Consider the following 27922-nt stretch of genomic DNA (forward strand, 5'->3'; position numbering starts at 1 on the left):
AAAAAGATACTAAATAAATAATTAATAAAAAAACTGAAATTTTAAAATGTTAACTTGCATGTTTATTTGTGTATTTGTAACTTAATTTTTAATGATCAGCAAAATTAATACTATAATTTTCATAGCCAGAATGTAGATTATATATCTGTAAAATTATATGACGATCTAATCAAAATTAAAGAATTTATTTAATATTGATCATTATAATTTAAAAATTATGAGCAAATTTGCTTACAATACAATTTAAGAAATAATATAATATTATAAATATATATAATACATTATATATGTTATATAATATTGTTTATATAATACTGCCTATCTATATATATATATAGTAAATATTTTTTTCAGTCCCATAATTTTTTGTAATATTTAATTATTCTATAATTTATAATTATAAATAACTACTTATTTTGAGCTACTTCTAGGGATTGGAATTGATTCTACTAAAATCAAATTAATCAAAAATCAAATTATCTGAATAGAATTAATTGATTAATCAAATCTAAAAATTGAATTTCAATAAATTGATATTATAGTGTAATAAAAATAATCTTACTATTTCTATAACTGTACTTTAATAAAAAAATTTCCATCAAATTACTAAAAACATTGATAAAATTAAAAATTATACATTAGAACATTTTGGCCAAAATTATAATACTGACCAGAATTATGAATTAATATGACCAATAAAAAATTTTATTTTTATTTAAAATAATATATTATTTAATTAAAATAAAATTAAAATAAAATTGAAATATTACAAATTATTATAATAATAATTTATAATATTGTCATACTATTAATCTAAGAGAATAGCCAAAAATGACATTATTTTTTAAGGGGAAAAAGAAAATTAAAACAGGACCTGCTTACTTATAATAAAGGTCATCGTAACTTTAAGGTAAAATCACTAAGAAAAAATTTTGATGATTTTACTATAAATAGATAAATTATATCCAAAAAAGAAAATGTTATACTGCATTATAATAATTTTTTTTCTTTTAAATCAATTAACCAATAATATTAAGAATTGGAATAAGGTAAAATTACTAGTAAATTTAAAATTTTTTTCGAAGACCTTTATTAGAAGTAAGCGGGTTCTATTAAAATCATGATGATGTTACATATTTTTCATTTTTAGACAATTGTAATTAATATAATTCTAGCTAGAATTATAATTTAATTTTACATTTCCAAAATGAATGATGATATAAAAAGGAAGGATCAAAAATCCTAAAATTTAAATTACATCATTTCTAGCCATCCCCTAAAATCTTTAATTGTCAATTATTTAAATTCAACTTAATACAGAATTTCATGACAATATATATCTGAATTAGATTCAAATAATATTGCAAATAGTAAAAATCACATTGCAATATTATATTAATTTGATTAGATTTAATTAATCAAAATCAAAAATCAAATCTTTAAATCAAAATTTAGATATGATTAATTGAATTTTTAATTGATTCTTAAGATTCAATTTTCAATTGAATCAATTCCAATCCCTAACTACTTTTTACACTAATCAATTTTAATTATACTTATTGTAAACTGTGAATAATACTTTAATTATTGATACTTTAATCTTCACTCATTCACTTTAATTTACAGTATAAAAAAATGTAAGATAAATTAGAATTTTTTATGTTATAATCTACATTATAATTTTATATATAATTTATTTCTAATACATTTTTATATTTAAATATCATCAATATATTTGATATTACTACTTTGTATGCTTGAGAAACCTGTAAAATATATCCTATATAACAAGTATTTTAAATTTTTTATTTTTCTATAATAAATGGTTTCTTCACCACTATATAATATTGGTGATTAACAGCTATGAGTTGGCTGAAATAAAGAAATGTATTATAATTTCTACAAAATTTTAAATAATATATAAATAATAAATCCCTAAAAGAAGAAGTTCATGATTTTGTCCAAAATCTTATAAATAATAGTAAGGTAGGTAGGTATACAGTTCCTGACTTTCTGGTGAAAAGAATGATAATAGAAATGTTACTTCTTTTTTGGATTGTAGTATAACTATTTTTCCAATTTGAAATTTATTAATTATTTTCAAATTGGTCAGTAATATATAAAAATATCCAAAAAAAAATTAATAAAAAAAACAACTTTTTTTATATTTTTTCTTCCAAAATGCCATTAATCATTTTTGAAAAAAATGAAAATAAAAATACTGTTAATTTTTTCTAAAGGTAAAATATCCAAAATGCAAGAGAAATTTTATAATAACAATAGTTTTTTTATATTTTTGTGAATGATATATTAAAAAAATGATAAGATTATTATAAGACAGTTTTTTGGTTGACTATAATAAATTGATCATTAAATACAATTATTTTACTATTATAACAAGTGAAATAAAAATTCAATTTGAAAAAAAAATCCAGAACTTGAGTTAGTATATACCATTTATTATAAGCTTAAAAACTTTAAATTTGCATTTATTTGTTTAAAAGAATTTCTTTTTTAATACAAAAAGTAAAAGAAAATCAATTGGCTTGAACTAACTAGTAATAATTATATAAACTTTAATTGGAAAAAAGTAGTTTTTTTTTGGTAAAATTACAATTTAAATATTTTATAATAATAGTACTTTTTGTATAGTTATATAATTTAAAATCAAAATAGTAAAAAATCTATTTAAAGTTTATATTTAAAGTACAATTAGCATTAAGAAAAAAAATTGGCTTATGCATATTTACTAAAAATTTATATAATAAAGCAAATAAAGTTTATAATAACTAATAGATTTTTCAACAAAATAATAATTTAAAACATATTTTTCATAATATTCAAAATAATTCAATTCAAAATTTGCTAAATTGATCTCAAATATTAAATTTGAATCAAATTTCAGATTTAGTTTATAATTTGAATTTATGTTTTGATTTAATAAAAGAAATTTGATTTTAATATTTGATTTAAAATTCAATTTATAAATTAAATTTAAATTTGAAAACAGAATTCAAATCTAAAAATCTAATGTCAAATCAAATAATAATTCAAATTAAATATTTACAGTGTATTGCAAAAAACTGAAAAATTATTTATGTAATAAAATGCATGTTATTTACTTAAAAGTTAAAATAAACTTAACTTACATTTATATATAAATTGTAAAGTAAACCTGAAACCTAAAGCTATATTTTGATATTTTTTGAAGTTATAAATATTTATATTATCTTTTAAAAAAACTAGCAATCATTATTTATTTCAAAGCAAAAAATATAGCAGAAATTAAATTACATTTATAAAATATTAGTAGATTAGATTTAATTTAAAGTATTCAAATATTGTTAAGAATAATGCCAAATAAAAAACCTGTAGTAAAAAAACATTTATGATAAAATAATGGAAATTTTAGTTTCCAGAATATTACAATTTCAGTATATAATAAAAAATGCTAATAAATAATTCAAATTATAAAAATATACAGTCAGACCCCCATATAGTCACCTAATTGGTTCCCATAAAATCAGTGATTGTATAGGGGTGTACTTATATACAGGTACTATATCTTAATTTTGGCCGAAATTAGTAAATTATAATTTATAAAATTATGTGATCACTACGGATATTTCCTTTTTTGGTGATAGCCATTCCACAAAAAATTTTTTGCCGATTTTGTGTTGGAATGTCGTGTAACATTAATTCCTAAAAAGAAAGAAAAAATTATATGTTTTGTAATTCTGGGCGAAATTGCTTTTGGCCGAAATTATGATGTGATTAATAGAGGTCTAATCACTAATAGAAATGATATATCCGTTTGGGATTATGCGGTGATAGTGATTATAGTCAAATTGTGATTATAGAGGGGTAATTTAATAGTATTTAAAACCGTTTCTCAAAATCGAGTTCTTATAAAGAGGTGTGACTGTATAGGGTGTGACTGTATGGGGGTCTGACTATATGTAGTTTACTTAAAAAAACTAATTTTTATTATTTAAAGTATAAAATAAATTTGAATATTATGGGCTACATTTTAATATTATTTAAGACTAATGCTTTTTTACTTTTTGAGAAAATTAACTACAAATATTGATTTTAAAAAAAAATTTAACATGAAATTTATAAATTAAAAAATAGATGTAAATTTATTAGAAATTTCTTGAATTTTATTAAGATAAATGGAAAAAATATAAATAAAAAAAATTCTTTAACAATATAAAGCATTTTATGACTAAAAAAATTCTTTTTAAAATAAAAAATTGTATTTTACTTATAAAATCAAACTTTCATGTTTTTTTCAAAAACTATCACCTTTATAATTTAAAGAAGGGTATTGCTAAATATCACCAGTGATGATCGTAACCACACCACTTAATTCTAGCCGAAAATTATAATTTTGGTCAGAGTTAAAAAACACATCATAAATTTTTGTCAAAATTTTCAATTTAAATAATAAATGTATAAAACAAACCTGAGTAAATATTAATCACACTAAAATTTTGAAAATTTGGTTAAAAAAAATCTTTTTTAAAACAAAAAATTGTATTTTGCTTATAAAATCAAACTTTCCTATTTTTCTTAAAAACTATCTAAATAACAGCCTTCATAATCTAAGGCAAACTTGTTCTACCCATAAATTTACATATAATAATGATATTTATATTATAATTAAAATAATATCTCAGTCAAAAATTTTTAAAAATTTGAAAAATATTTTACATGTGATGACAATCATCACTGGTGATATTTAGCAATACCCTTTAAAGAAAATTTGTTTTACTTATAAATTTATATATAGTAATAATATTTATATTATAATTAAAATAATATTTCAGAAAATTTTAAAAATTCAAAAATATTTTATGTATAGTAATAATTACTAGTTACCACTAATGATATTTAGCAATACCCTTATTTATATTTTAAATTTATTTAAATTGAATTTAAATTAGTTAAAATACAAATAATTAATAATTTAAATAATATATGATTAGGTAGATTAGCAACTTTTGTAAGCCATTATATAAAAAATGCATTAACATAGAACTCGTTTACTTATAATAAAAATCACTATAGAAAATTGGCTCTTTATTAATAGTTTTTACTTTACTTTTTTCTTAAATTCTATTGGTTAATTAGCTAAAAAGGAAAAAAATCATAACAATGTAATATAAAATTTCTTTTTATAGTAAAATTTACAAAGAATTTTATATATAATTTTTACTTTAGATCTGAAATGACCTATTTTATAAGTAAGCGGATTCTATTAATATGCATTTTGTATTACTTTAATATTAAAAAGTAAAAATTTATTTTAGTATTATATAAAATTTTAGCCTGTATTAAAAGTTAACCAGCATTAATAAATTTAATCAATAAATATAATTCTAATTTAAATTCTATGTAAATTAAGATTAAACTATGATTATAATTACAATTTTTTAACTTTATCAAATTGTTAACAATATTTTAATTTTTAGTTTACAATTTCTGTATTAATAATATTTTTAAAAGAAAAAATTCTAAATTCAATACTATATGGAATAATATAATAATTGATTATTAATAGTAATAATAATTTTATCTTTTAATACCTAAATTATAGGAGATAAGAATGAGTATTTCTGTTTATTTAAATTTTTCTTTAATAGGTATTAATTTAAATAATTGTATTTTATTAAGTATAATAAAAGTATAATAATAAACTTTTTACTACTAAATAATTTTTAATATATAATATATAATATTAATATAATTTTTTACAAATAATAGTAAAATCATGCTTACTTATAAAATAGGTTACCAGAAGCCTAAGGTAAAATTTATAATTGAGAATGTTTAAAGATCTTACTATATATAAATAAATTACATCTAAAAAAGAAAATGTTATACTGAGTTGTTATGATTTTTTTCCTTTTTAGATCAATTAACCAATAGGATCTAAGGTTGCCTGCCTAAACCTCTCCAAAATTCTATGATTAGTTTCTCCAAGATTTTACTATAGTTTTATTATAGTTTTAGTAAGGTTTCGGCAGTTTTGACATTTATAATAAGTTTCATCAGGTTTCGCTTTTTTTCAGAGTTTCACTAACTTTTTAATAAGACTTTCATATAATTTTGGCAAAATTTTGCTATTTCAGCATTTTGCCAACTTGCCAAAACCTCCTAGTTTCTTCAGCAACCTTAATAGGATCGCTAGTAAAATTACTAGTAAATTTGAAATTTTTTCTAGAAACCTCTATTAAAAGTAAGTGAAGTTCTATAATAGTATAGTGAACATTTTACTTTATTACAATTTTGTTAATCATTTATTGATTATTTATTCAATTTTATCACTTCATTATAATTACTTCAGTTGAAAATCCTATATAATAATAATTTTACAGACAATTTAACATTTATTTAAATTTACTGCATATTAAATTTATCAAAAAAAAATTTTTAAACAGTTTACAAAGTTTTACAAATTTTGTCTATGTGTATATTTTAATAATATTTATAAACATTTACTTAATGATAACAATTACCCAAAATTTTACATAATTATTTTGGCCATTGATTTTTAAATATCTAAATAATATATTTTAAAAATTTCAAGTTTTGCCTGTAAATCTGTAACTTTGTCCAAAACTTCAAAGTCAAATTAGCAAATGATCGGCAAATATAAGTAAATATTAAATTATTGAAAATTTCAGTTTAAAGTTAATTTTAACAATACAGTTAAGTCTCGATATACTGAACTCATAGTTTAGGAGTAAAAGTTCAGTATATAGTAGATATTCGGTAGATTTTTTTTTATATACCAAACTCTATAGGCAAGCAATAAAAAATTTGATATATCAAGAATCACATAATTTTGATTTTTATATAACATTCGCATTTCACAGCATAAACTTTATTATGATAAAAATGAATGTTTTAAAAAATTATACAGTCAGACCTCTATATACCGATAATGTTATTTTGGGGAAAATATATCGGTATATCAAATTATCATTACATAACCGTCATTAGTGAATCATAATGCGGGCTAAAATCCAATTCTTGCCAGCATTATGTAAACTTCAGATAGCTAATATATTAAAATGTCATATGATTTAGATGGAACCTTTATATTAACTCCGGCCAAATTCATAGTATTGACCTGAATTAATACTAGTGTAATCTAAAGTATCAGTACATTTTACTATGTATTAATTATAAAGGGTAAAGAAAAGTATCGGTACATGTTACATAATGAAACCATATATAATATCAGTATAACGAGATTTTTTTATTAATTGTGAAACGGGACATAGAAAATTTATCAGTACAGGCAATTATCAGTATATAGGATATCGGTACATAGAGGTCTGACTGTATTAATGTAAAATGTTCAAAATTATATTACTAATAAATGAAATGTTTAAAAATTATATTACTAATGTTAAAAGTTTAAAAAAAAAATTATATTACTGATTAATATAATATTAGAAAAAATTCTTTATGTTTGTTTGTTGTATATGCTAATATGTGTTTAACCAATCATCTAATGTTGGTTGAATCCTACTATTTTTATCAAAAAGAGTCATTTATTTCTTAAGATTATATAATAAATTTCTGTCATTGAGTTCTATAATAAAAGTATTAGGTGGATTATTAAGAAAAGAAAAGATACTTTATCTAATGATGCTAATGCTTTTGAAGTGGATATCTTTGGTTGTAAAACTAATTCTTCTTCTATAAGGTCCATTTCATTTGATTTTACCATATTTACAATATCTTCATCTAAAATTTCTTCTCCATAATTATTGTTATCATCAATTAAAATAAATTCCTTAGCACTCATTAATTCACCAAAAGTAAAATTACTATATTGATCCAACAATTTTTGGATTTCTTTTATCTCATTTAAATTGTCATCATCATTTTGCTCTTAAAGGTGAAGTTGTAATTGAAGGCAAGATTCCAGTTTTTATCTAACAATTATGAATAGTTTCACTTGTTACAACTTTTCAAGCTTTGGTACAAATGAGATAGAGTCGCTTATTTTCAATTTAGGAACTGGTATATTAAATTCCATTTCATTATCATAGACATCAATTCTGTTTTTTATAAGTCTTTTGTGATATTGTGCCTAAGATTAATGATTAATTTATTAGAATATACATTATTAATTTTATAGTTTAAAAATAAGTCATATACAAACCTTAAATGAATTAATAATACCAGTATCAGCAGGTTGCAAATGTGCTATAGTATTGGAAGGTAAATAATGGATCGTAATATTTGTTAATAATTCTGAATTACTAACAGAATGAACTGGAACTACTAAAAGAAAAATCTTTCTATTTTGTCTTTTCATTCTTTGATTTAAGAATTCTAAATATTTATTCCAGATAAATGTTTGCATCTAAGCACTTTTATTCCAAAAATAATCAACTGGAAGTTTTAATTTATCGATTCCAAAATTTTGCATTGATACACATTTTATTTTGAATTTGATAATTCACAAAAAAAATTTGACATGAAAATATTAAAAATTCATGTAAAAATATGATTCACTTTTGTTATACAAAAAATCATATATCAAACTTTGCAAATTGGAATTTGTCAGTAATTTTGAAAATGGCAATAATATCTAATATTGAAAATCCTGCAAAAATATGCAAATAAAATTTAATTATAACTTTTATATTATTTATAAAATCAAAACTAATATAAAAAAATAGAATTTATATTATTCTAATTTATTATTTTTTAATAATATTTTTCTAAAATTTCACTTTTTTATTCTTAATTTCTTTTAATTAATATTTAATATTACAATATGATTAATGTACAGTAAATATATTACAGTCAACTCTCTTTATAGTCACACATTTGGGACAGTCTATATTTGGTGATTATAAAGAGATGTGACTATATAAAAAAATAACTTATATTAATATATCATAATTCCGGCCAAAAATTAACATAATTTTAGCCAAAATTATACTCAAAACTTTATTGTATCGTAACTCTGCCAATATTAATCGTAGAAAGATAATCTTACTGCCATTTGATTCGTCTTGATGAGACGGTTCTAATGGTATAAAATATATCGAAATCCAATCACTAGATTAATTTCCGAAATTAAAAAAATATTAATGGTTTTTGTGTAATAATTCTACCAATATTGATTCTAGAGAGATGATCTTACTACCATTTGATTCGTCTTGATGCAAAGAATCTAATGGTATAAAATACATCAAAATCTAATCACTAGATCAATTTCCAGAATTAAAAAATATTTAAATGGTTTTTAAGTAGTAACTCTGTCAATATTGATCACAGAGAGATGTGCTTACTACCATTTGATTTGTCTTGATGAGGCGATTCCAACGAGCTATTAATCATCTTTTTACTTTGCTAGTGTTTACTGCCAAGCCTCCCTCTACCTCTTTTTGAGGTATTCTCAAGCTAATATCCTATCATCTCCATAGACAACCATTATACAAAGTACTTAATTCCTCAGGTAACAGCATCACTATTGAGGCTGATCTGAAGCTAAGAATATGCTGCCTACTCATCCTATACTCATTGCATGATACTGGTATTCAATTTATTTTACAACCTTTAAAGAGCATCTACTTTCATAAAGAACTTTTGACAGGTAACATCAAACATCTAAGTACCCTTCCATACTACCATTTTAGGTACTAAGCTTCACTTAAAGGCCACTACAACCTGCGATTACTTAATACCGATAATACAGTTGTTTGCACCCCTGGTATACTTTGTAGTGACACTTGGACAGGAAAATAACGAGCATCATCGCAGCAACACCCCTTGGTGTATATCAACCACTAGAAATCACCAACCAGGATCCAAGAAGTGGGGAATCGAACTCCATAACCATGCTACCTGTTCTGTGAATGAACACCTTGGTTGGTCTAAGACCTAACAGAAAGTCAAATTACCACCAAGACATTGCACCTTCAGCTTTACCATCTAGGAAGACCATCTAGCCATTACTGATCCCAAGAATATCGTAACCATCACTTGACATAAGTTTCCCCTCAAGATAGTAAATATTTCAAGGACAGGACTGCGCACATGCCAATCGGGTTCTTCATAGGAAATGTTAGAAGGACGTCGCGGCCTTTAGTTGAAATATGCGACCTAACTGTATACACTAATTCATCATGATGCAGTCTAACTAAAGTTGCTTACCAAAAATAAAAAGGCCATTGTCAAAATGGTAAAAATAATTTCGACATTTCGACATGATGAAATGACGAAATTATTTTATTATTAAAATTGACTAAAATGCAAATGACGAAATGGAAAAATAATTTTGACAATTTCGATATGACAAAATTCACTAATTTTGACAAGCAACTTTAAGTCCAACTAAACTAATCCCTGTAATTTCACGCTATTGGTTGTAGCGTCTGCAGTAAAATTCTTTTTATTTCCATAGTCATAAAAATTGAACTTGCGACCTCACCATACTCAGGCTTAATGAGGGACTCAGTGACTAACCACTGAGATAAGGTGACCAACCCCTATCGTCTTTTTACAATCACTAGGTATCGAGAAATTTAGCAAAATATTAAATGGCGCAGTAAATGTAAATCAAGAAATATAATAATGCCAATGCTTAACATTTTGTTGAATAATTCATCAGCCAGTAATTGTAAAAGGATAAAACTACCACTATTCGATTCGTCTCAGTGAGACGATTCTAACAAGATATGATACATCTTTGTACGATTATTAGATGCCAAGTTATTTAATATATTCTTTATATAACTGTGATTATAAATGGTTCTTTTTAATATAAGATTTTTGAGGATAGGTGTGATAGTGACTATAGATAGATTGTGACTATATAGGATAGATTTTAATAATAAAGTGTTTTAAATATTCAACTGGTGTGACTATATAGTAGAATGTGACTATAACGGGAGTGACTATAGAGTGAGTTGACTGTATATATAAGTAAAATTACGTGTCTAAATCTCTTTAAAATTCTATAATTAGTTTTTCTAAAATTTTTACTATATTTGGATAAATTAGAGATGAAATTTGAAATTGAATAATAAATATAAAAAATTTTAGTATAGAAAAAGAAAGTTGTAACTTGTAAAGTAAATCTTTTCTTTTTTTAATGCTCATATCACTGGTAAAAAAATGATTTATCCTACACATATCTTACACATATTGGGTACTCAAAATGTAGAAAATCATACACAAATAATACACATATCATACATATATCGGGTACTAATATATATATCATACATATATCAGGTACCTGATAGGTATACTATATATGGGCGGATTTGTAGCAAAAGGGGGGGTTTGGCCAAAATTTTTTTTTTGAAATTTTATTTTAATTATATATTACTTTATTTAACCTTTCAGAAAAAAAAAATTTTTGTTTATAATATATTAATAAAAAAATTTTTTATTTAAGAATTTGCAAATTTTGTATTTTTCTATTATTGCATTTAACAAATAATATAGATGCTTTAGAAAAAAACTAATGCTTTTAATGAATTCCTTGCAAAAATTTACCCTAGTTTGCAAAAAATTGATTTTAAAAATCTTTAAAAATGATGGAATAAATTATAATTTATTAAATTAACCAATAATATTAAAGTTCGATTTTTTTCGAAATCACGTGATTGTCCAAGCCCCACCTTTTGCTATAAGTCCGCCCATATATAAGTACCTGATATGTATATGATATGTGTATTATTTGTGTATGATTTTCTACATTTTGAGTACCCAATATATGTAAGATATGTGTAGGATATGTGTAGGATAGACCATTTTTTTACCAGTGTATGACACACATAAAAAAACTGAACACATTTCATAATAAATAATTTTAGTTTAATATTTATAATAAGTTTTGTCAAATTTTATTTTTTCTAAAGTTTTACTAATTTTTAATCAAACTTTTATATAGTTTTAGCAAAGTTTTACTATTTTAATATTTCATTAATTTGCCAAAACTCTATATAAAATTAGCTAAATTTAAACTAAAAATATGCAAACTAATTTTTATATATAAAAATTTTAATAAAAATATGTAATTTTGATGATCTAATTATAAATGAAAAATTCTTAAGGGGCGTGCCAGAAATCACGTAATTTTGAGGGTGGGTGGGTGGGTTGGCCTTTTAATCACGTCGATATAATCACGTGACATACATAATAATGTAATTTTATTGGTCAATTTCTTATATATACCATCAGTATATTTTTATGCCGCAGATCCTTAAAAATCCTTATTCCGATTTTGAAATTTTATAGATTAATGTTATAAATAATAATATAATAATAATAATAATATATAATTCATATTTTTTTTATTTATTTATTCTATTTATTTTTATTTTAATATTTATTTCGTATATATTTATTATTTAATAATGTATTATAAAGTTATTTATTAATAAACATATTTTAAAAATTTAATATGAAGTGTCTCTTTCCGAAACTATTAAACTATAAAAAAATACGAAAAATTAAATCAAAATTATTAATCTAAAATAAAAAAATCTTTTTTTTTTCATTACAAAATTAGTGATCGTCAGTTACTGCGCCACCCGAAATGATAATAATTCGTATTCATAAAACTGCGGTGTGATTTACATAGAACAATTCTCATTTAAGTTTACCAATCATATGTTAAAATTAAAAATAATCATCCGCCGATCTGTTCATCAGGTTAGCACAACGCATAATGACATAATAAATTTTTTTTATTTCATACAAGAACAACGAACTGTTCAATTATTACAAACTTTAATTATTACAAACTATTATTCTCTATCTGACTGAACTTCACGAACATCCTGTTCAATTTCTTGCCATGGGTTTCTTTGAATAATATCCTCAGCAACATTAAAGTTTAATGGAATAACTACACATTCCATTTCCGTTTCGTTAGCTGTTCGTTTTGAATTTCTTTTTTGTTGAGTACGGCGTTTATTATAATGTGAGTGTATATTGCGCTTATGTTCTTTTATAAACTTGAGAGTCGGAAAATATTTGCCGCATATATCACAACACAAACGCTGATGTAATTCTTGTGGAATTGATGGACAACAACGATCATATTCAAGGATTTTAAGTTTATCATGATATTGAAGTGCATGAATTGGATTAATAAAATGTCCATCTTTTCCTTTGGTAGTTGGAGAAAGAAATCCATTGTTTTCATCTAAAAGTTTTGCTGCATCTGGAGCTCTGTATTCACTACAACACTCTCGGTTCTTACATTTTTTTATATCCAGTGAATAGCGGCAAAGTTGTGTATGTTCCTCTATCCATTCCCATGATATTGAAGGTTCAGGTTCATCAAACGGATTTCTCTCCTGATCAACATACTCTACCGTAACAGGTTTTCCATGTATATCATCTCGTTTCCATATATCGCATAATTTATTTCCTGAATATTCAAAATTTCGTCTTGCTAACTCTTCATCTATCACATTTCCTTGACTATTTAAATGTGACCCAAATTCCTCTATAGGTAAAGTAATACCAGCGAGTTTTTCAGATAAAGAAGCCATGCTTCGCTCTACTGGATTATATGCACTTTGACCTGGGGCATGAGTACGAACAGTTAGGTAATCTAAATCAAGAGAACGAAAAAGGTGAGCATATTGAATAATGTTTTTCATATGTTTTGGATTCTCGTCAGGTCCACCATCAACAAGAAGAACCCAAATTGGTCTAACTTTATCTTCTTTTTTTAGAGTATTAGAAAAATTTTCATTTTTAATAATACTTTCTAAATCCGCGATGTGAGTTGCTGATGATGTTCCAATAAAATATTCTGGCCTAATGAATATGAAAAGTTGACCAGTTCGAAGTGTATTACTTGAATCAGCTGGATTAATAACTAAATAAACGGAAGGTATGAGTTTCATTTTTGATCCTGTTGGAAAATCATGATCTTCAACAGTTACGGGTTCATTAACAGATTGGATTGTTTTAAATGTACGGCCAACTGCAGGTATACCCAACCCAATCTTTGCTTTATCGTCTTGAGAGATGATAATTGACTCATCTGCAAATACTTCGGCAAATATTTTTGCTGCTTTAACAGACGCTAAACAGTAGTGTTCATCAACATGTGATTTCATATCTGTTCGTGCTACAGAGGCAAGACCAACTTTTGCTGGATGATGATGACGACGTGCGGCAAAAGTATTTTGATGGCGAGGTTGAAGATAAGTGGATAAGCATTGGCGGGATAAGTAAGTATTATATTTTTCTTCTAAAGTTTCGCGTAAATGCTTTATTGTTCTTACTTTAATAACCACTTTTCTTCGTTTAGCATGGGCAGCTCCGAATTCAACACTATCATGGATCTTATCCCATAATTCTGGATCTTTCATAGCTGCAGATGGTCTTCCCGGAGTATTATATTGTTCAACAACTCCTTCTTCTATTAATTTTTTTTTTGTTCTTAATTTTGATTGAGCTTCAGCATGTCGTTTCAATTTACTTAATAATACACGTTGTTCTGATAGAGTATGTTCTTCTTCAATTATTTTAGTTTTTAACGTAACTTTTAATGATTCATCTGTGGTAATTTCTACCATTTGTTGACATTCTGATATATTCTTTATGGCTGAATTAATTTTATTAGCCACATTTTGTTGTGATCTAGCATTAGTTTGTATTGTTGTAGTATCAATAAACTCATTAACAATCGGTCTTGGAGTAGTAATATGTTGCGGAATAGAAGTGTGTTTTGGAGGAGTAGGAGTAGGAGTAGAAGTAGAAGCAGTAGGAGTACGAGGAGTACGATGTGATAAAAAAAATTTTGATGAGAATGAATAGTAGGAGGTATAGTGTTATAATATTCATTAATTTTATTTTCAATAAAAGAAGTATTCTGTTCTCTAACTTCTTTCCAAGCAGTTATACATTCTTGCATTAATTTTTGACGATTTGGTTTTGAATTACATAGTACTGCTTGTTTATAATACGCATATGCATTACAAAATTCTTGATATTTATCTTGGGGTTCATTATAAAAGAAGGTTTTATTAAATTTTGGCAGTTTTAAAAAACTTTGCATTTTTCAAAGAAAAAAAATGATAATCAAATCGGATAAAAATTTTTTATAATTTATTTAATTAAGACAATCGGTTTCATTTTACAATTGTCCACAATTTTTTTTTTAGCCAATCAAATTTCTAATTAATCAAATGATCACCTGGGGGGTAGGGGGGGTCAGGTCTCTAATTGAGCGAAATCAGGTGATTTCTGGCACGCCCCTAAATTATATGCAAATTAAAACTTTATTTTGTCTAATTCTACTATCCCTTAAACTGTAGGTAAGGATGGGTCCGCAAATAATTTCCAAAATCTGCAATATTGCGGATTTTGGAGTTGAATTGCGGTTAGTAACCCGCAATTCCGCAATTCTGATTGGCTGATAATTAAAAATTTTTCTAATGTCTTTAATGATAATTTAATAAAAAACAACTGGTTTTATAAATGTAAATTTAATCAAAAAAAAATTTTTTAATAAATTTATTTATTTATTATTTATTAGAAACAATAAAACCATAATCTCTGAAATGGCGCAACTGCGCCAAAAACTAAATCAAACAACAGACAACAATGACGAACTTGAGGGATACTACTAATCAAAGTTCCGGGCCGAATCTACAAAAAAAAGTAGTGAAATAACGTTAATAAACGTTCTTACATAAAAAAATAAAAAAAAACCTGCTTCCCCCCTTTAAAATACTCACCGGTCTCCATTTCCAAGTTCCAGGCCGGAATCTACAAAAAAAAAGTAAAAGAACGTTAATAAACGTTCTTACATAAAAAACAAAAAAAACCCCGCTTCCCCCTTTAAAATACTCACCGGTCTCCATTTCCAAGTTCCAGGCCGGAATCTACAAAAAAAAAAGTAAAAGAACGTTAATAAACGTTCTTACATAAAAAAACAAAAAAAACCCGCTTCCCCCCCTTTAAAATACTCACCGGTCTCCATTTCCAAGTTCCAGGCTGGAATCTACAAAAAAGTAAAAGAACGTTAATAAACGTTCTTACATAAAAAATATAAAAACCTGCTTCCCCCTTTAAAATACTCACCGGTCTCCATTTCCAAGTTCCAGGCCGAATCTACAAAAAAAAGTAAAAGAACGTTAATAAACGTTCTTACATAAAAAATAAAAAAAACCGCTTCCCCCTTTAAAATACTCACCGGTCTCCATTTCCAAGTTCCAGGCCAGAATCTACAAAAAAAGTAAAAGAACGTTAATAAACGTTCTTACATAAAAAAAAACCAAAAAAACCCGCTTTCCCCTCTAGAAACACCTACCGGTCTCCATTTCCAAGTTCCAGGCCGGAATCTACAAAAAAAGTAAAAGAACGTTAATAAACGTTCTTACATAAAAAAAACCAAAAAACCCGCTTTCCCTAGAAATACCTACCGGTCTCCATTTCCAAGTTCCAGGCCGGAATCTACAAAAAAAAGTAAAAGAACATTAATAAACGTTCTTACATAAAAAAATAAAAAAACCGCTTCCCCCTTTAAAATACTCACCGGTCTCCATTTTCAAGTTCCAGGCCGAATCTACAAAAAAAGTAAAAGAACGTTAATAAACGTTCTTACATAAAAAAAACAAAAAAATACTTTAGAGACACTTACCCGTCTCCATTTCCAAGTTCCAGGCCGGAATTTACAAAGAAAAAGAACGATGTATTTTAAAATTGCGCAACGCAATTCAGTTGTCCGGATAAAAAAAGATTATCAGATGATTTGTACTACTGTCCAATAATCTAATCTGGATCATTAATAACCGTCAAATTAACCGGCCGATAAAAAATAAAATGTCCTTTTTAAAAGATTTTATTAATGAAAAACCGATTTTTTTTTATTTTTAGTAATAAGAAGAAATCGGTTTCTTTATTAGTTAATTAAAAAAATTACATATATTTTAAAAAATTATTCTTTTTTTTGCGGGCAATCTGCAAATCCGCAAATAATTCGCAATTCCGCAAATAATCCGCAATTCCGTAATTAATTGCAGAATTACGGATCATTTGCGGAATTGCGGAAAAATTGCGGATTTGCGGCTAATTACGGATTGTGGATTTGCGGATATTTGGACTTCTGAAATCCGCAAATCCGCAATATTGCGGATCCGCAATGTTCCGCAATTGCCCAATTACGGCACCATCCTTAACTGTAGGGCTAAATTTAATTTTAAAAATTTTTTAATTTTTAAAATATCTTAAGATCTAGTGATCATAGAAAGATGAAATTATATTTGTTAGATTCCTCTTATTAAAGCGCATTTAATGGTAATAAAATCATAACTCTAAAATTGATAAATAAAAAGTTATATTAATTTATAAATTTTTAGATTTTATAAGTTATCCTGTTACATAATATTTGTAGAAGGACAATTTTATTTCTATTAGATTCTTCTCATTAAAATGCATCAAATGGTGGTAATTTTATATTTTTAGGGTTAATGGATAAATAAATATTTCAATTTAAAAAATTTAGCTACTATTTATTATAATTTGTCTATCATTTACTTTTAAAAAATCATTAATTAAATTGAATTTTTTTTCAATTTTTTACTTAGAAAATACTATAGAATTTATTACAAAAATATTGGTTTATGTAATAAAATATTTAAGATATTTAAAGTGTCTTTAATTAAAAAACAAAATTGTAGGCAAATTTGGTTGCAAAATAGTTTAAGGGATAATAGTAATGCATTTATATACCTTACTTTGTATATATATTTTTGAGTCCCTTTGCTGAAACTTGGAGTTTACAATCGATATTGATTAGATATCGCAATGATATCATTACGATATCATTACGATATTTTGATAAAAAATAGATTCGACATCGTTAAGTTAGTCGTAACTGTATTTATTCGATATTGATTAGTTCGATATCTCTGCGATATCGCTGCGATCATTATGCGATGTAAATCTTATCACATAACCACATCGTAGTGATGTCGTATTAACATTGAATTAATATTACAAAAATATTTGACATTTATTTGATATCGTAACCACATCGTAGTGATGTCATATTAATATTGAATTAATATTACAAAATATTTGACATTTTATTTGATATCGTAACCATGTCGTAGTGATATTGTATTAACATTGAATTAATATTACAAAATATTTGACATTTTATTTGATATCGTAACCACATCGTAGTGATATCATATTAACATCGAATTAATATTGCAAAAATATTTTACATCTATTTGATATCGTAACCACATCGTAGTGATGTCGTATTAACATTGAATTAATATTACAAAATATTTGACATTTTATTTGATATCGTAACCACATCGTAGTGATATCATATTAACATCGAATTAATATTGCAAAAATATTTTACATCTATTTGATATCGTAACCACATCGTAGTGATGTCGTATTAACATTGAATTAATATTACAAAATATTTGACATTTTATTTGATATCGTAACCACATCGTAGTGATATCATATTAACATCGAATTAATATTGCAAAAATATTTTACATCTGTTTGATATCGTAGCCACATCGTAGTGATGTCGTATTAACATTGAATTAATATTACAATTTTATTTGATATCGTAACTACATCATAATAATATCATATTAATATTGAATTAATATTACAAAAAATGTTTTACATTTATTTAATATCGTAACTACATCGTAATGATATTATATCAACACTGAATTAACATCACAAAAATATTTTTATTGTAATATATGTTTATTATTTATTATACATTAATAATAATAATTTTTTATTAGTAGATTATTATGGGTGAGTGGAGTACGTTTCTTTTCTTCCTTTTTTTTTATTCTTTTCTTCTCTTTTTTATTCTTTTCTTTTCGTATGTGAGTGGATGGATACATCATTTTCAATTTTAAAAAATATATATATATATATAAAAAACAATCATGATTAATAAAATGTATTCTTTGTAAAATATATTTAAAATTTAATACATAACCTTGGGATAATAGTTAAAGCAGGTAATTCTGGGATTTTGTAAAGAATAATAAAAATGATAATATTTTTAAGTTAGTTCTTTCTTTAAATTTTTTTGAGAGTAGTTTGTTTCTTAAAATCATAATATTGTAAAAAAATGCTGGTTGCTACGACTGACGGATAACGACAAATTGTCAGGCTACCCCCGGACAAAGTAATTGGAAGGCGGAAAATGCCATAAATATCCAGCCCTATTTTACAACATTTTCTTCCAGGCTAAAGCAAATATTACAAAAGAAATTGCAAATATATTTAACAAGCAATAGATACATGGCCATTGAAAAATATATTCATATTTCATATTGTAATACCACAGTCTAACAAAGAAATTGCAAATATATTTAACAAGCAATAGATACATGGCCGTTGAAAAATATATTCACATTTATACCACAGTCTAACAAAAAAATACTCAAACCACAACATATTGTAAAAAAAATATGAAAAATACGCGTATATCCTATTTTCATACCTTGCTTAACAGTTCCACTATTTATTTAAAAAATGGCTTTTTTCTCTTTTGTATGTGGTTAAGTGGTACATTTTTCCTTTCTTTTATTCTTTTCTTTCGTATGTGAGTGGTGGGTACATTTTCTTTTCTTTATTCTTTTTTTATTCTTGCTTTTCGTATGTGGGTGTTTTACTATGTTGAATATATAAACTAAAGTGTCCCCAAAGTATTGTTAATATTGTAAAAAGATAATTAAAGTATACTTTAAAAAGAGAAAAGAAGAGACGAACAAAATACCGTAAAGTGTTAATATAAAAGACAAGAGAAAAGTGTATTTTTGAAAATAAACAAAAAAAATCTCATTAATAAACGCGAATTTTAGCTATTTTTAGATATCACATGCATGTAATTAAAGTGATTTTAATTGGTTAATTTTAATTTATTATTACATCATGCATATGATTTTATTGGTTAATTTTAACCAAAATTTTATACGATACAAATTAAATAATTATTTTATTATATTTATATAATTAATATAATTATATGGCTGTAAAATAATAATTATTTTTTATCCAAATTCTATTTGTAGTATCATGATTTGGTAGTTGGCACCTTTCTGAATTACAATTATGAATAAAGTGTACTTTTTGAACATTATCTATTACAGTAATTGGAAAAATACGTCTCCATTTATCTCCTGTTGCTTGAAGACGGTAAAGTGGACATTTTAATACTGAATGTTCAACTATAGTATCTTCAAACCAATCTACAACAATAAATGCATAATATTTGTTATTATTACCCTTATGTTGAAAGATACCTTTGATTATTGCATAAGATTCTTCATGATCTTCTTCATAAATTGTGATAAAATCACCGAGATGTAGGTGAACTTTTGAAAGAATACCATTTTTTTCTTCAATTGTATATGATGCTAATTTGTACCAACTAATTGAAGAATTTATAAGTGCTGCCTCAAACTTCATATCCACATAAGATAAAAACAATTCAATTTTAAAATTATGCAAAGTCAAGAGAAGTTTATCATGTTCCTGCTTTGACATTCTTTTTTTTAAGGAAATATTGGAAATAAAATTTACTGGTGAAGTAACTAAATTAAAAGATTAGTAAATATTATACATATGTGAAAAAATAAATATGAAGTACTATAATATTTTGCTATCTTACCTTTTACGTCATCATTTTGAATTTGTTCCTCAATTAAATATTTATCTTCTGTAACATACCAATTCAAAAATAATTGATCAAAATTTGAACTTGTGAACCCAGTACAAGATCTATTTAATCTTGGATCTATACCTCCATCTGCTAAATGTCGAATTGCAAATAAAGTATTGTAACGTTTTAATAAATCCAGGTCTATAGTTTTGCAATTAGTTTTTGGTACCATTCCTTTAAAGATACGATGAACCATCTCTTTTATACCAACCTGAGAGTTGACAAGTGTACCAAAAGTTTTAGCATGCATCAAAAGATGCATATTAATATGTATATTTGGTAAGTTAACAAAACTTGCAAAAACCTATAAAAAAACAAAATATTGTTAATTATTGAATTATTCCATGTTCTGAATTTCAAATTTATAATTATACCTTTGGAAGAATTAAAAACTCTTCTTTAAGACATAGCTGTAATTCCTCATAGCTATCTAACGTAAATTCCTTATTAAAAACTGCTTTCATAGTCTTTGCAACTTGTACCCAACAAGATATAATAGCTTTTAGCACTAAGCTAATTCGAGCCACATCAATCCTTTGTCGAATAGTGGCTGCTTCATTATTTTTGAGCTTGATTCCTTTAAAAATCGATTTAATAAAAATGGCATAATCATAGCTAGTCTAAGAAGATCAGACATCATAAAGCTATTGTAATGACTAATTGGATTTGGTAGACGGGACCAACTTTTTGGAATTTCAAAATTTTTCCAAATTTTAACAAAATCATCCTCTCCTTCTTGTGAAAATAATTCACAGGTTAGTTTTAGTAGCCGCCCAATCTTTCCTGCGGTGGCATGATAAATATCCTGTGGCGTCTGTAAATGTCTCTCACGTTTTAATTTATCCAAAATACTAGGTAATGATCTTAAACCATATTCTGTACAAAGTTGTCCTCTTTTTGAACTTACAGATTCTTGAGAAATTTTTGAAATTTCTTATCTGTGATATGATGATAACGTAATGTTGTCACACTATCCTGATTATAGGTACTCAATGATTCCTTTTTAGTTGTACAAGTACGGCAACCTTTATTTGCATTATGTCTAAATTGATTTTTAAATTTAAATCATTTTAATAGTTGTTACGAAAATATATTATTAAGATTAATAATTAAATTGAAAAATACCTCAGTACTCCTGCCATATCATTACCTTGAGGTAGATCTGCTGTAACAAGACCCAACCCAGCAATAACCCATGCATCTTGTCCTTGAACAGTCATAATCTTTCCTTTCTCAAATTTTTTTATTTCTGAAACAAATGGTACCATAAACTCGTTAAAATTTCCACCAAAAGGAATAAATCCAAGAACAAAATGGTTCTTGATTAGCTTTCTCTGATGCGTTGGCATGTTACCAAACTGTATATAGACGCCACCTAAGGAATGGTATACATTTCTAAATGTACCAAAATCATCATAGTAAAGATCTAAAAACAGCTTATAAACTGGCATAGACGACGGTGGATTTCTGACAGAAATGTAATCTGAAGGATGTTGGTATGAAAGCTTTGCATCACGAACGTGCCAACGGTCATTACATTTATAAATTATTTCAGTAATTCGTAATGAACCTTCTGGAATAATTTGGTGTTTATACGTCATCATTATAGTTACTTTCTCTAAAATTTGAGAGGTAATTATGGTTATAAATGGTTCATCCTGAAACCATACTTCCCCAGTTAGAGAACGACGTCGTCTTGATAGCCCTTTTATATTTCCAGGTAAATCATCATAATTTAAAATTAGTTGAACTCGTAACTCATAGTTTCCATTTTCATCTTTTAAAATTGCTCTCAACCTTCCAAGTTTTTTAAGACCATTATCATGATAGTAGACAAAATCACCAGATTGATATATTACTATTTTATTAAAATAAATATTTTAATGTTAACAAATCATAATTATACCAAAGTATATTGTCCTATTACCTTCTGATATTATTATTTCATGTTGTCCAAAAAGTGGTGATTCTCCCCATAAAGTTCCATGCCAATATTCTGACTTTGTTTCAGAATTAACACCGGGTCCAAAATACATATGCTTCATCAGCATTGGATTGTTGAGAACACGCCATATAATATCACTAATTGAGAGTTGATATGAAAGCTTCGAATCTCGCGAAGTTGACGGAGTTTTTTTTGGTAAAATTTGAATAGGCTTTGTTATTATTGGTAGGAGAGGAAGACGTTTTCTCCATGATTGGAATCTACGGATATTTTTTACTACATGAGTAGGTTCGAATTGAGGATTGTGAATGATATCAACAAGGTCTTCATATGCTTTTGTAGAAACATTATGCTTCTGAAGCCAACAAAATAGTGCCGTAGTTGTATAATTATCAAAGTACGGTGCAAATTCACCATTGCAGGACGGTATCTTATCTTCATCCAAAGCTTCAACAATTTGATGTATTTCTTCCTCTTCGTTGTCATTATGTTCCTCTTCGTCATTCACGCCTCCTTCCTTCTTCATTATTACCTTCCTCTTCCTCCTCTTCATTATTGTCTCCATTATCATTATCTTCCTCCTCATCCTTATTGTATTCATTGTCATTTTCCTCTTCCTCTTCACTATTGTATTCATTGTCAGTTTCTTCTTCCTCTTCATTATCAAATGATTGATCATCATCTTCCATCTCATCATTGTAATACTGAGGACCAATTGATCCATATTCATTATCATCATCATTAATGTCCTGAAAACTTAAATCATTATCTTCATGATTATACTGAAAGTCCATGTTATCGTCATCATTATCAGGTGAACGTACAGGTGAACGTCTCTCACCGGAAGTAGTTGTCTCACCAAGATTGCTGTAAGAAAACCGATTTCGAATTCGAATTGGTTTTATTGGTTTGGCGTGACTATATCGTCTCCTCATCTTTATAACAATTACAATTTAAATTAATTTAAATTTAACTAGAATTTTATTAATTCAATTAGAACTTTAAATTTATTAAGCGTGTCAGCAAAAAAAAAAAAAAAAATGCAATTGCCAATTAAGTAATCACTTCAGTTAAATTAATGCCGATTTGGCTATTAATGAATACACAAAATTTAGGGTCAATTATACTGTATATGGTTAATGACAATTGGTATGACAAATAATATTATCGAATAATGTCATTTATTGAATAAAATAATAAGTATATAATAAAATAAAATATAACATAATAATAAAATAAAATAAAACATAATAATAAAATAAAATAAAACATATAATAAAATAAAATAAAAAATAAAATGAAATAAAAATATTAATGATGTCGGTGACGATGAGATCGAGAATGAGAGCGCCCGCGCTCTCGGTAGTAGAGAGATCGAGAATGAGAGCGCCCGCGCTCTCGGTGGTGGTAGGGGGATCGGGAGCGAGAGCGCCTAAAGCGCCTGCGCTCTCTATACTCGTATGTCCTACGATCCACCCTATTTATTCGGGAGGACCGGACTAATGCTTAAAACAAAGCAATTATTAATATAAATGCAATGAATTAATGAAAAAATCAGTTAAATAATAAATACTTACGCTCAACTCTCCAGAACTCGTCTGAGAGTTCTTGGTGAAACCTCTCGTCATGTAAAGACGGGGTACGAGTAGTAAGGTTGCTTGCCGAAACCTAGGGGTTTAGGCAAGATGGCGTTTCACCGAAAAGCGAAATTCTGCCGAAACTATATTAAAGTTATATTAAAAAACTGGCAAAACTTTGGAGAAAGGCAAAACTGCCAAAACTTATTATAAATGCCGAAACTGCTGAAACTCTGCCGAAACTATAATAAATCTATAGTAAAATTTTGACGAAACTAATCATAGGATTTTGAAGAGGTTTAGACAAGTAACCTTAACGAGTAGGGTAATCATCAGGATTTCTATTGATTAGCCTCTCTAGATTCTCGTACCCCGCCTTTAGTGCATTCCACTTCTCTCTGCATTGTTTTTTAGTTGGCCTGAATGTGTGGTTGTTTCGTATATCACGAGCAATTCCACGCCATAATTGTTTTTGGTCATGTAACCTCATTGTGGTGAATAAGGGCTGATAGGCCCGACGACGCTGAATTAAGGTCAAAGCAGCGTCATCGGGCCCGATTGAATGTATACTGGAAGATTTGCGTTTAAGTTTAATGCTGCCATTATTAAATATTATTAGTTTGATGGGGAAAATGTCAAGAAAAGGCTCTATATTTATAATAAATTTATTATGATTTCTTTGAGTTTATTTTTACGATCTTGCAAATTTTTTAGCTCTAATGCAATCCTTAATTAATTTATTTAACATTGAATACACACATAATTTTTTTTTGATTTCTTTGAGTTTATTTTTACGATCTTGTCTAAATTTTTTAGTTCTAATGCAATCATCTTTAATTAATTTATTTAACATTGAATACGCGCATAATTTTTTTTGATTTCTTTGAGTTTATTTTTACGATCTTGTCTAGTTCTAATGCAATCATCTTTAATTAATTTATTTAACATTGAATACACACATATTTTTTTTTGATTTCTTTGAGTTTATTTTTATGATCTTGTCTAAATTTTTTAGTTCTAATGCAATCATCTTTAATTAATTTATTTAACATTGAATACACACATAATTTTTTGATTTATTAATTTATTTTAAAAATATAGTTACAGTAATACTGCATCACGGCGTTAATTAATATATATAAATAAAAATAAATAAACAAATTCTATTAATAAAAAGTGAGTTAAAAATGTTATTTATAATTATACATTAAAAAAAGCAATAAAGAAGACGAAAGTAATCTGCAAATTATATTTAAGGTAAAAGAAAATGTAATATTTTAAACCACGCATGTCCTTCCTTGATTATATTTCATATTACACTGCGATGATATATTACAATTATACTGAATTTTAAGTTAACCTTAATCTACACCGTAAGGAACTTAATTCGATCTTAATTTACTCCGTTTTAGAATATTACCGAACAATTAGACAAATGATTAGTTGCACATGACTTGCATTATTTGTATAGTTGATACTTTATATACCGATATTTGATTACACCAATATGTATTAAAACTCTTTCCTACAGTATAAAATATCAATATATCGGTATTTTTCAAATATCGTTGTAAGTTGACTACTGTAGATCCCATCTATCTATTTAAAAAATTCTTTTATGTAATCAATCCAGGGGCTTACACTAAATAAGGCTTAGATATGGCTTAGTTAGATAGGATCATCACATGGTTCAGTTTAAAAATAATCGATCTTTTTTATTGATTGGTTTTTTTTCCGATCATATTTTATATTTTATCATCAAGAGTATAATTATTTAAAAATTTAATTTTTCTTGCATGTCATCGTATCACACATAAAAATGGAAATTCAAAACGTAATATTCCATTAATTTCTTCTCACTCCTTTTTCTTCTACCGATCATTTTTCTTCTCACCCCTTTCCATTATTTTTCTTCTCATTCCACGTATAGCCTGAAAATATAATAAAATTTGGAACCGTAAAATCGATTTGAGGTAATCTTCCATATAAAAAAAAATGTCACTGAATGAAATTCGATATTGTAATAATTTATTTATATAAACTAAATTTAATTTCCGATCCTCTAGAAATCATAGTTTTTTTCCATCTTTCAACATTTTCAACTGATCCCGCATTCCCCTCAATTTATACAGTACACAACGATATTGAGATCCTGCATACTTTCCAATTACGTTCTATAATTAAAATTACAGTAACCAAGATCTCATTTATATCGTGACAACCTCGTTTTATATCCCATATTTGATCAAGGGGTTATATCGACAATCTCGCTCTTTTGATCAAGGAGATCTAATTTATATCATAACAATCTTGCGAGAAGTTTACTTCACTTTTTTTCTCGTTCTTTCATTTTCTCTTGTTCTCTCATTATGATATTATGACTAAACGTAATAATAAAGAAATAGAAATCGAAACAGGTATATATATAACTCTTCCATAAAAGTTTTGCTTATATGTAAGAATAATAACCGAAATATGTATAATAGGATCGAAAAAAAATCAAAGGACCTTACCGAGAAAGAGGAGAGAAATAAATATTGAAAAAACTAATCAATTATTATTAGGTAAATATTAATTTATATAGGCTTTAGCTCTTTAATATTATTCTATTAATTTTTAATTGAAATAATTGAAATAATATATTACATACAGATATGAATACCAGGCAAAAACATAACGAAAGTGAAAAGGAAGTAATAGTAAAAGAGGATGTAAGGGATAAAAGTGAAGAAGAAGAGGAGGAAGAAGAAGAAGAAGAAGATGATGATAATGACAAGTTAGGCGCGGCTAAAACAATTCCGGATCCGTTTCAGTTTTGTACCAAATTAGACATATGTAACTGGCTTGTAAAAAATCCAGAAATCTTACGATTAGCGAATGAGACGAACGAATCATCTTATGTTGTTAGTTCAAAGAATACTGAAGTTAGTATTAATACAATATGATAATATTTATTATGTCTAAATCTCAAATAACGTATCTCAATATTTTAGGATAAAATACGACTATGGGATGAGTCAGTAAAGTGCTTATTTTTACGAGTGAGGAATCCGAGTAGTGAAGCACTCGACAATTTGGTTGTGAAAATTTTTCGGTTTAAAATTTACACTAGCGAAGCTAGAGGATATCTAGATAAAACTCGTAAGTCTTTAACAGACTTCAGGAATGAATTCAACCAAAATATTCTAAATTTAGTGAGGGAATATAAAGAAATCAGAAAGAGCAGGTATTTGTTTATTTTATTGTTTTATAGTCAACAAAATAGTGCTATTTGTATAATTATTAATTAATTAATTATAGGGGTACGACTGGAAATCTTTTTCAAAAAGAAATTAAAGATTACGTTGACGAAAACGTGGTGCAGAAACTTCTAAACCGTCAACTCGCAGCTGTCAATATTTTGGAATTGACAAATAATGGAGGCATGGATACGTTAGTTGAGTTTGTTAAGGAAGCCATCCGCATTTCTTGGGATGGTAAAAACTTACCTGGTATAAAGGAGTTGGATACCATGACTAAAAATATAATTATCCCTTCCCGAAGTGGAAGTGATATAGTAAATACCCTAAAACAAGTAAGTTATTTTATTTATTTCGCACATCACGCCTTTGATAATAATATATTAATAAAATTAAATTATAGATTTAGGTGCGTTCTTATAAA

At 26.1% G+C, this 27922-nt stretch overlaps 5 protein-coding genes across 6 annotated transcripts; 2 read left to right on the forward strand and 3 right to left on the reverse strand.

Moving 5' to 3' along the window:
* Nucleotides 1-7609: 7609 nt before the first annotated feature.
* Nucleotides 7610-7825, reverse strand: OCT59_018617 (uncharacterized protein; the record flags this gene model as incomplete). Its single annotated transcript, XM_066148889.1, has 1 exon — nt 7610-7825. The coding sequence occupies one exon, from the start codon at nt 7823-7825 to the stop codon at nt 7610-7612; it is 216 nt and encodes a 71-aa protein (XP_066004775.1).
* A 6153-nt stretch (nt 7826-13978) lies between these two features.
* OCT59_018618 (uncharacterized protein) lies at nt 13979-14829 on the forward strand (the record flags this gene model as incomplete). The annotated part of the gene is made up of 4 exons (XM_066148890.1): nt 13979-13996; nt 14090-14240; nt 14321-14392; nt 14636-14829. The coding sequence occupies 4 exons, from the start codon at nt 13979-13981 to the stop codon at nt 14827-14829; spliced, it is 435 nt and encodes a 144-aa protein (XP_066004776.1).
* An 815-nt stretch (nt 14830-15644) lies between these two features.
* OCT59_018619 (uncharacterized protein) lies at nt 15645-16562 on the reverse strand (the record flags this gene model as incomplete). The annotated part of the gene is made up of 9 exons (XM_066148891.1): nt 15645-15663; nt 15753-15783; nt 15869-15899; nt 15988-16018; nt 16099-16128; nt 16211-16241; nt 16324-16358; nt 16440-16470; nt 16553-16562. 9 exons carry the CDS (start codon nt 16560-16562, stop codon nt 15645-15647), a joined length of 249 nt encoding a protein of 82 aa, XP_066004777.1.
* Nucleotides 16563-20812: 4250 nt separating this feature from the next.
* Nucleotides 20813-23617, reverse strand: OCT59_018620 (uncharacterized protein; the record flags this gene model as incomplete). Of its 2 annotated transcripts, XM_066148892.1 has the most annotated exons (9): nt 20813-20827; nt 20907-21041; nt 21112-21314; nt 21422-21588; nt 21645-21779; nt 21863-21986; nt 22143-22595; nt 22665-23156; nt 23215-23617. In XM_066148892.1, 9 exons carry the CDS (start codon nt 23615-23617, stop codon nt 20813-20815), a joined length of 2127 nt encoding a protein of 708 aa, XP_066004778.1. The 2 variants fall into 2 exon arrangements, with proteins under 2 accessions (XP_066004778.1, XP_066004779.1); XM_066148893.1 differs by lacking the exons at nt 21863-21986; nt 22143-22595; nt 22665-23156; nt 23215-23617 and having other exon boundaries at nt 21422-21551; nt 21763-21774.
* A 3019-nt stretch (nt 23618-26636) lies between these two features.
* On the forward strand, nt 26637-27907 carry OCT59_018621 (uncharacterized protein; the record flags this gene model as incomplete). The annotated part of the gene is made up of 6 exons (XM_066148894.1): nt 26637-26676; nt 26746-26823; nt 26912-27183; nt 27253-27485; nt 27560-27833; nt 27902-27907. The coding sequence occupies 6 exons, from the start codon at nt 26637-26639 to the stop codon at nt 27905-27907; spliced, it is 903 nt and encodes a 300-aa protein (XP_066004780.1).
* Nucleotides 27908-27922: the final 15 nt, after the last annotated feature.

The sequence above is a fragment of the Rhizophagus irregularis genome, chromosome 27, assembly GCF_026210795.1.
Source record: "Rhizophagus irregularis chromosome 27, complete sequence".
NCBI classification, from domain to species: domain Eukaryota; kingdom Fungi; phylum Glomeromycota; class Glomeromycetes; order Glomerales; family Glomeraceae; genus Rhizophagus; species Rhizophagus irregularis.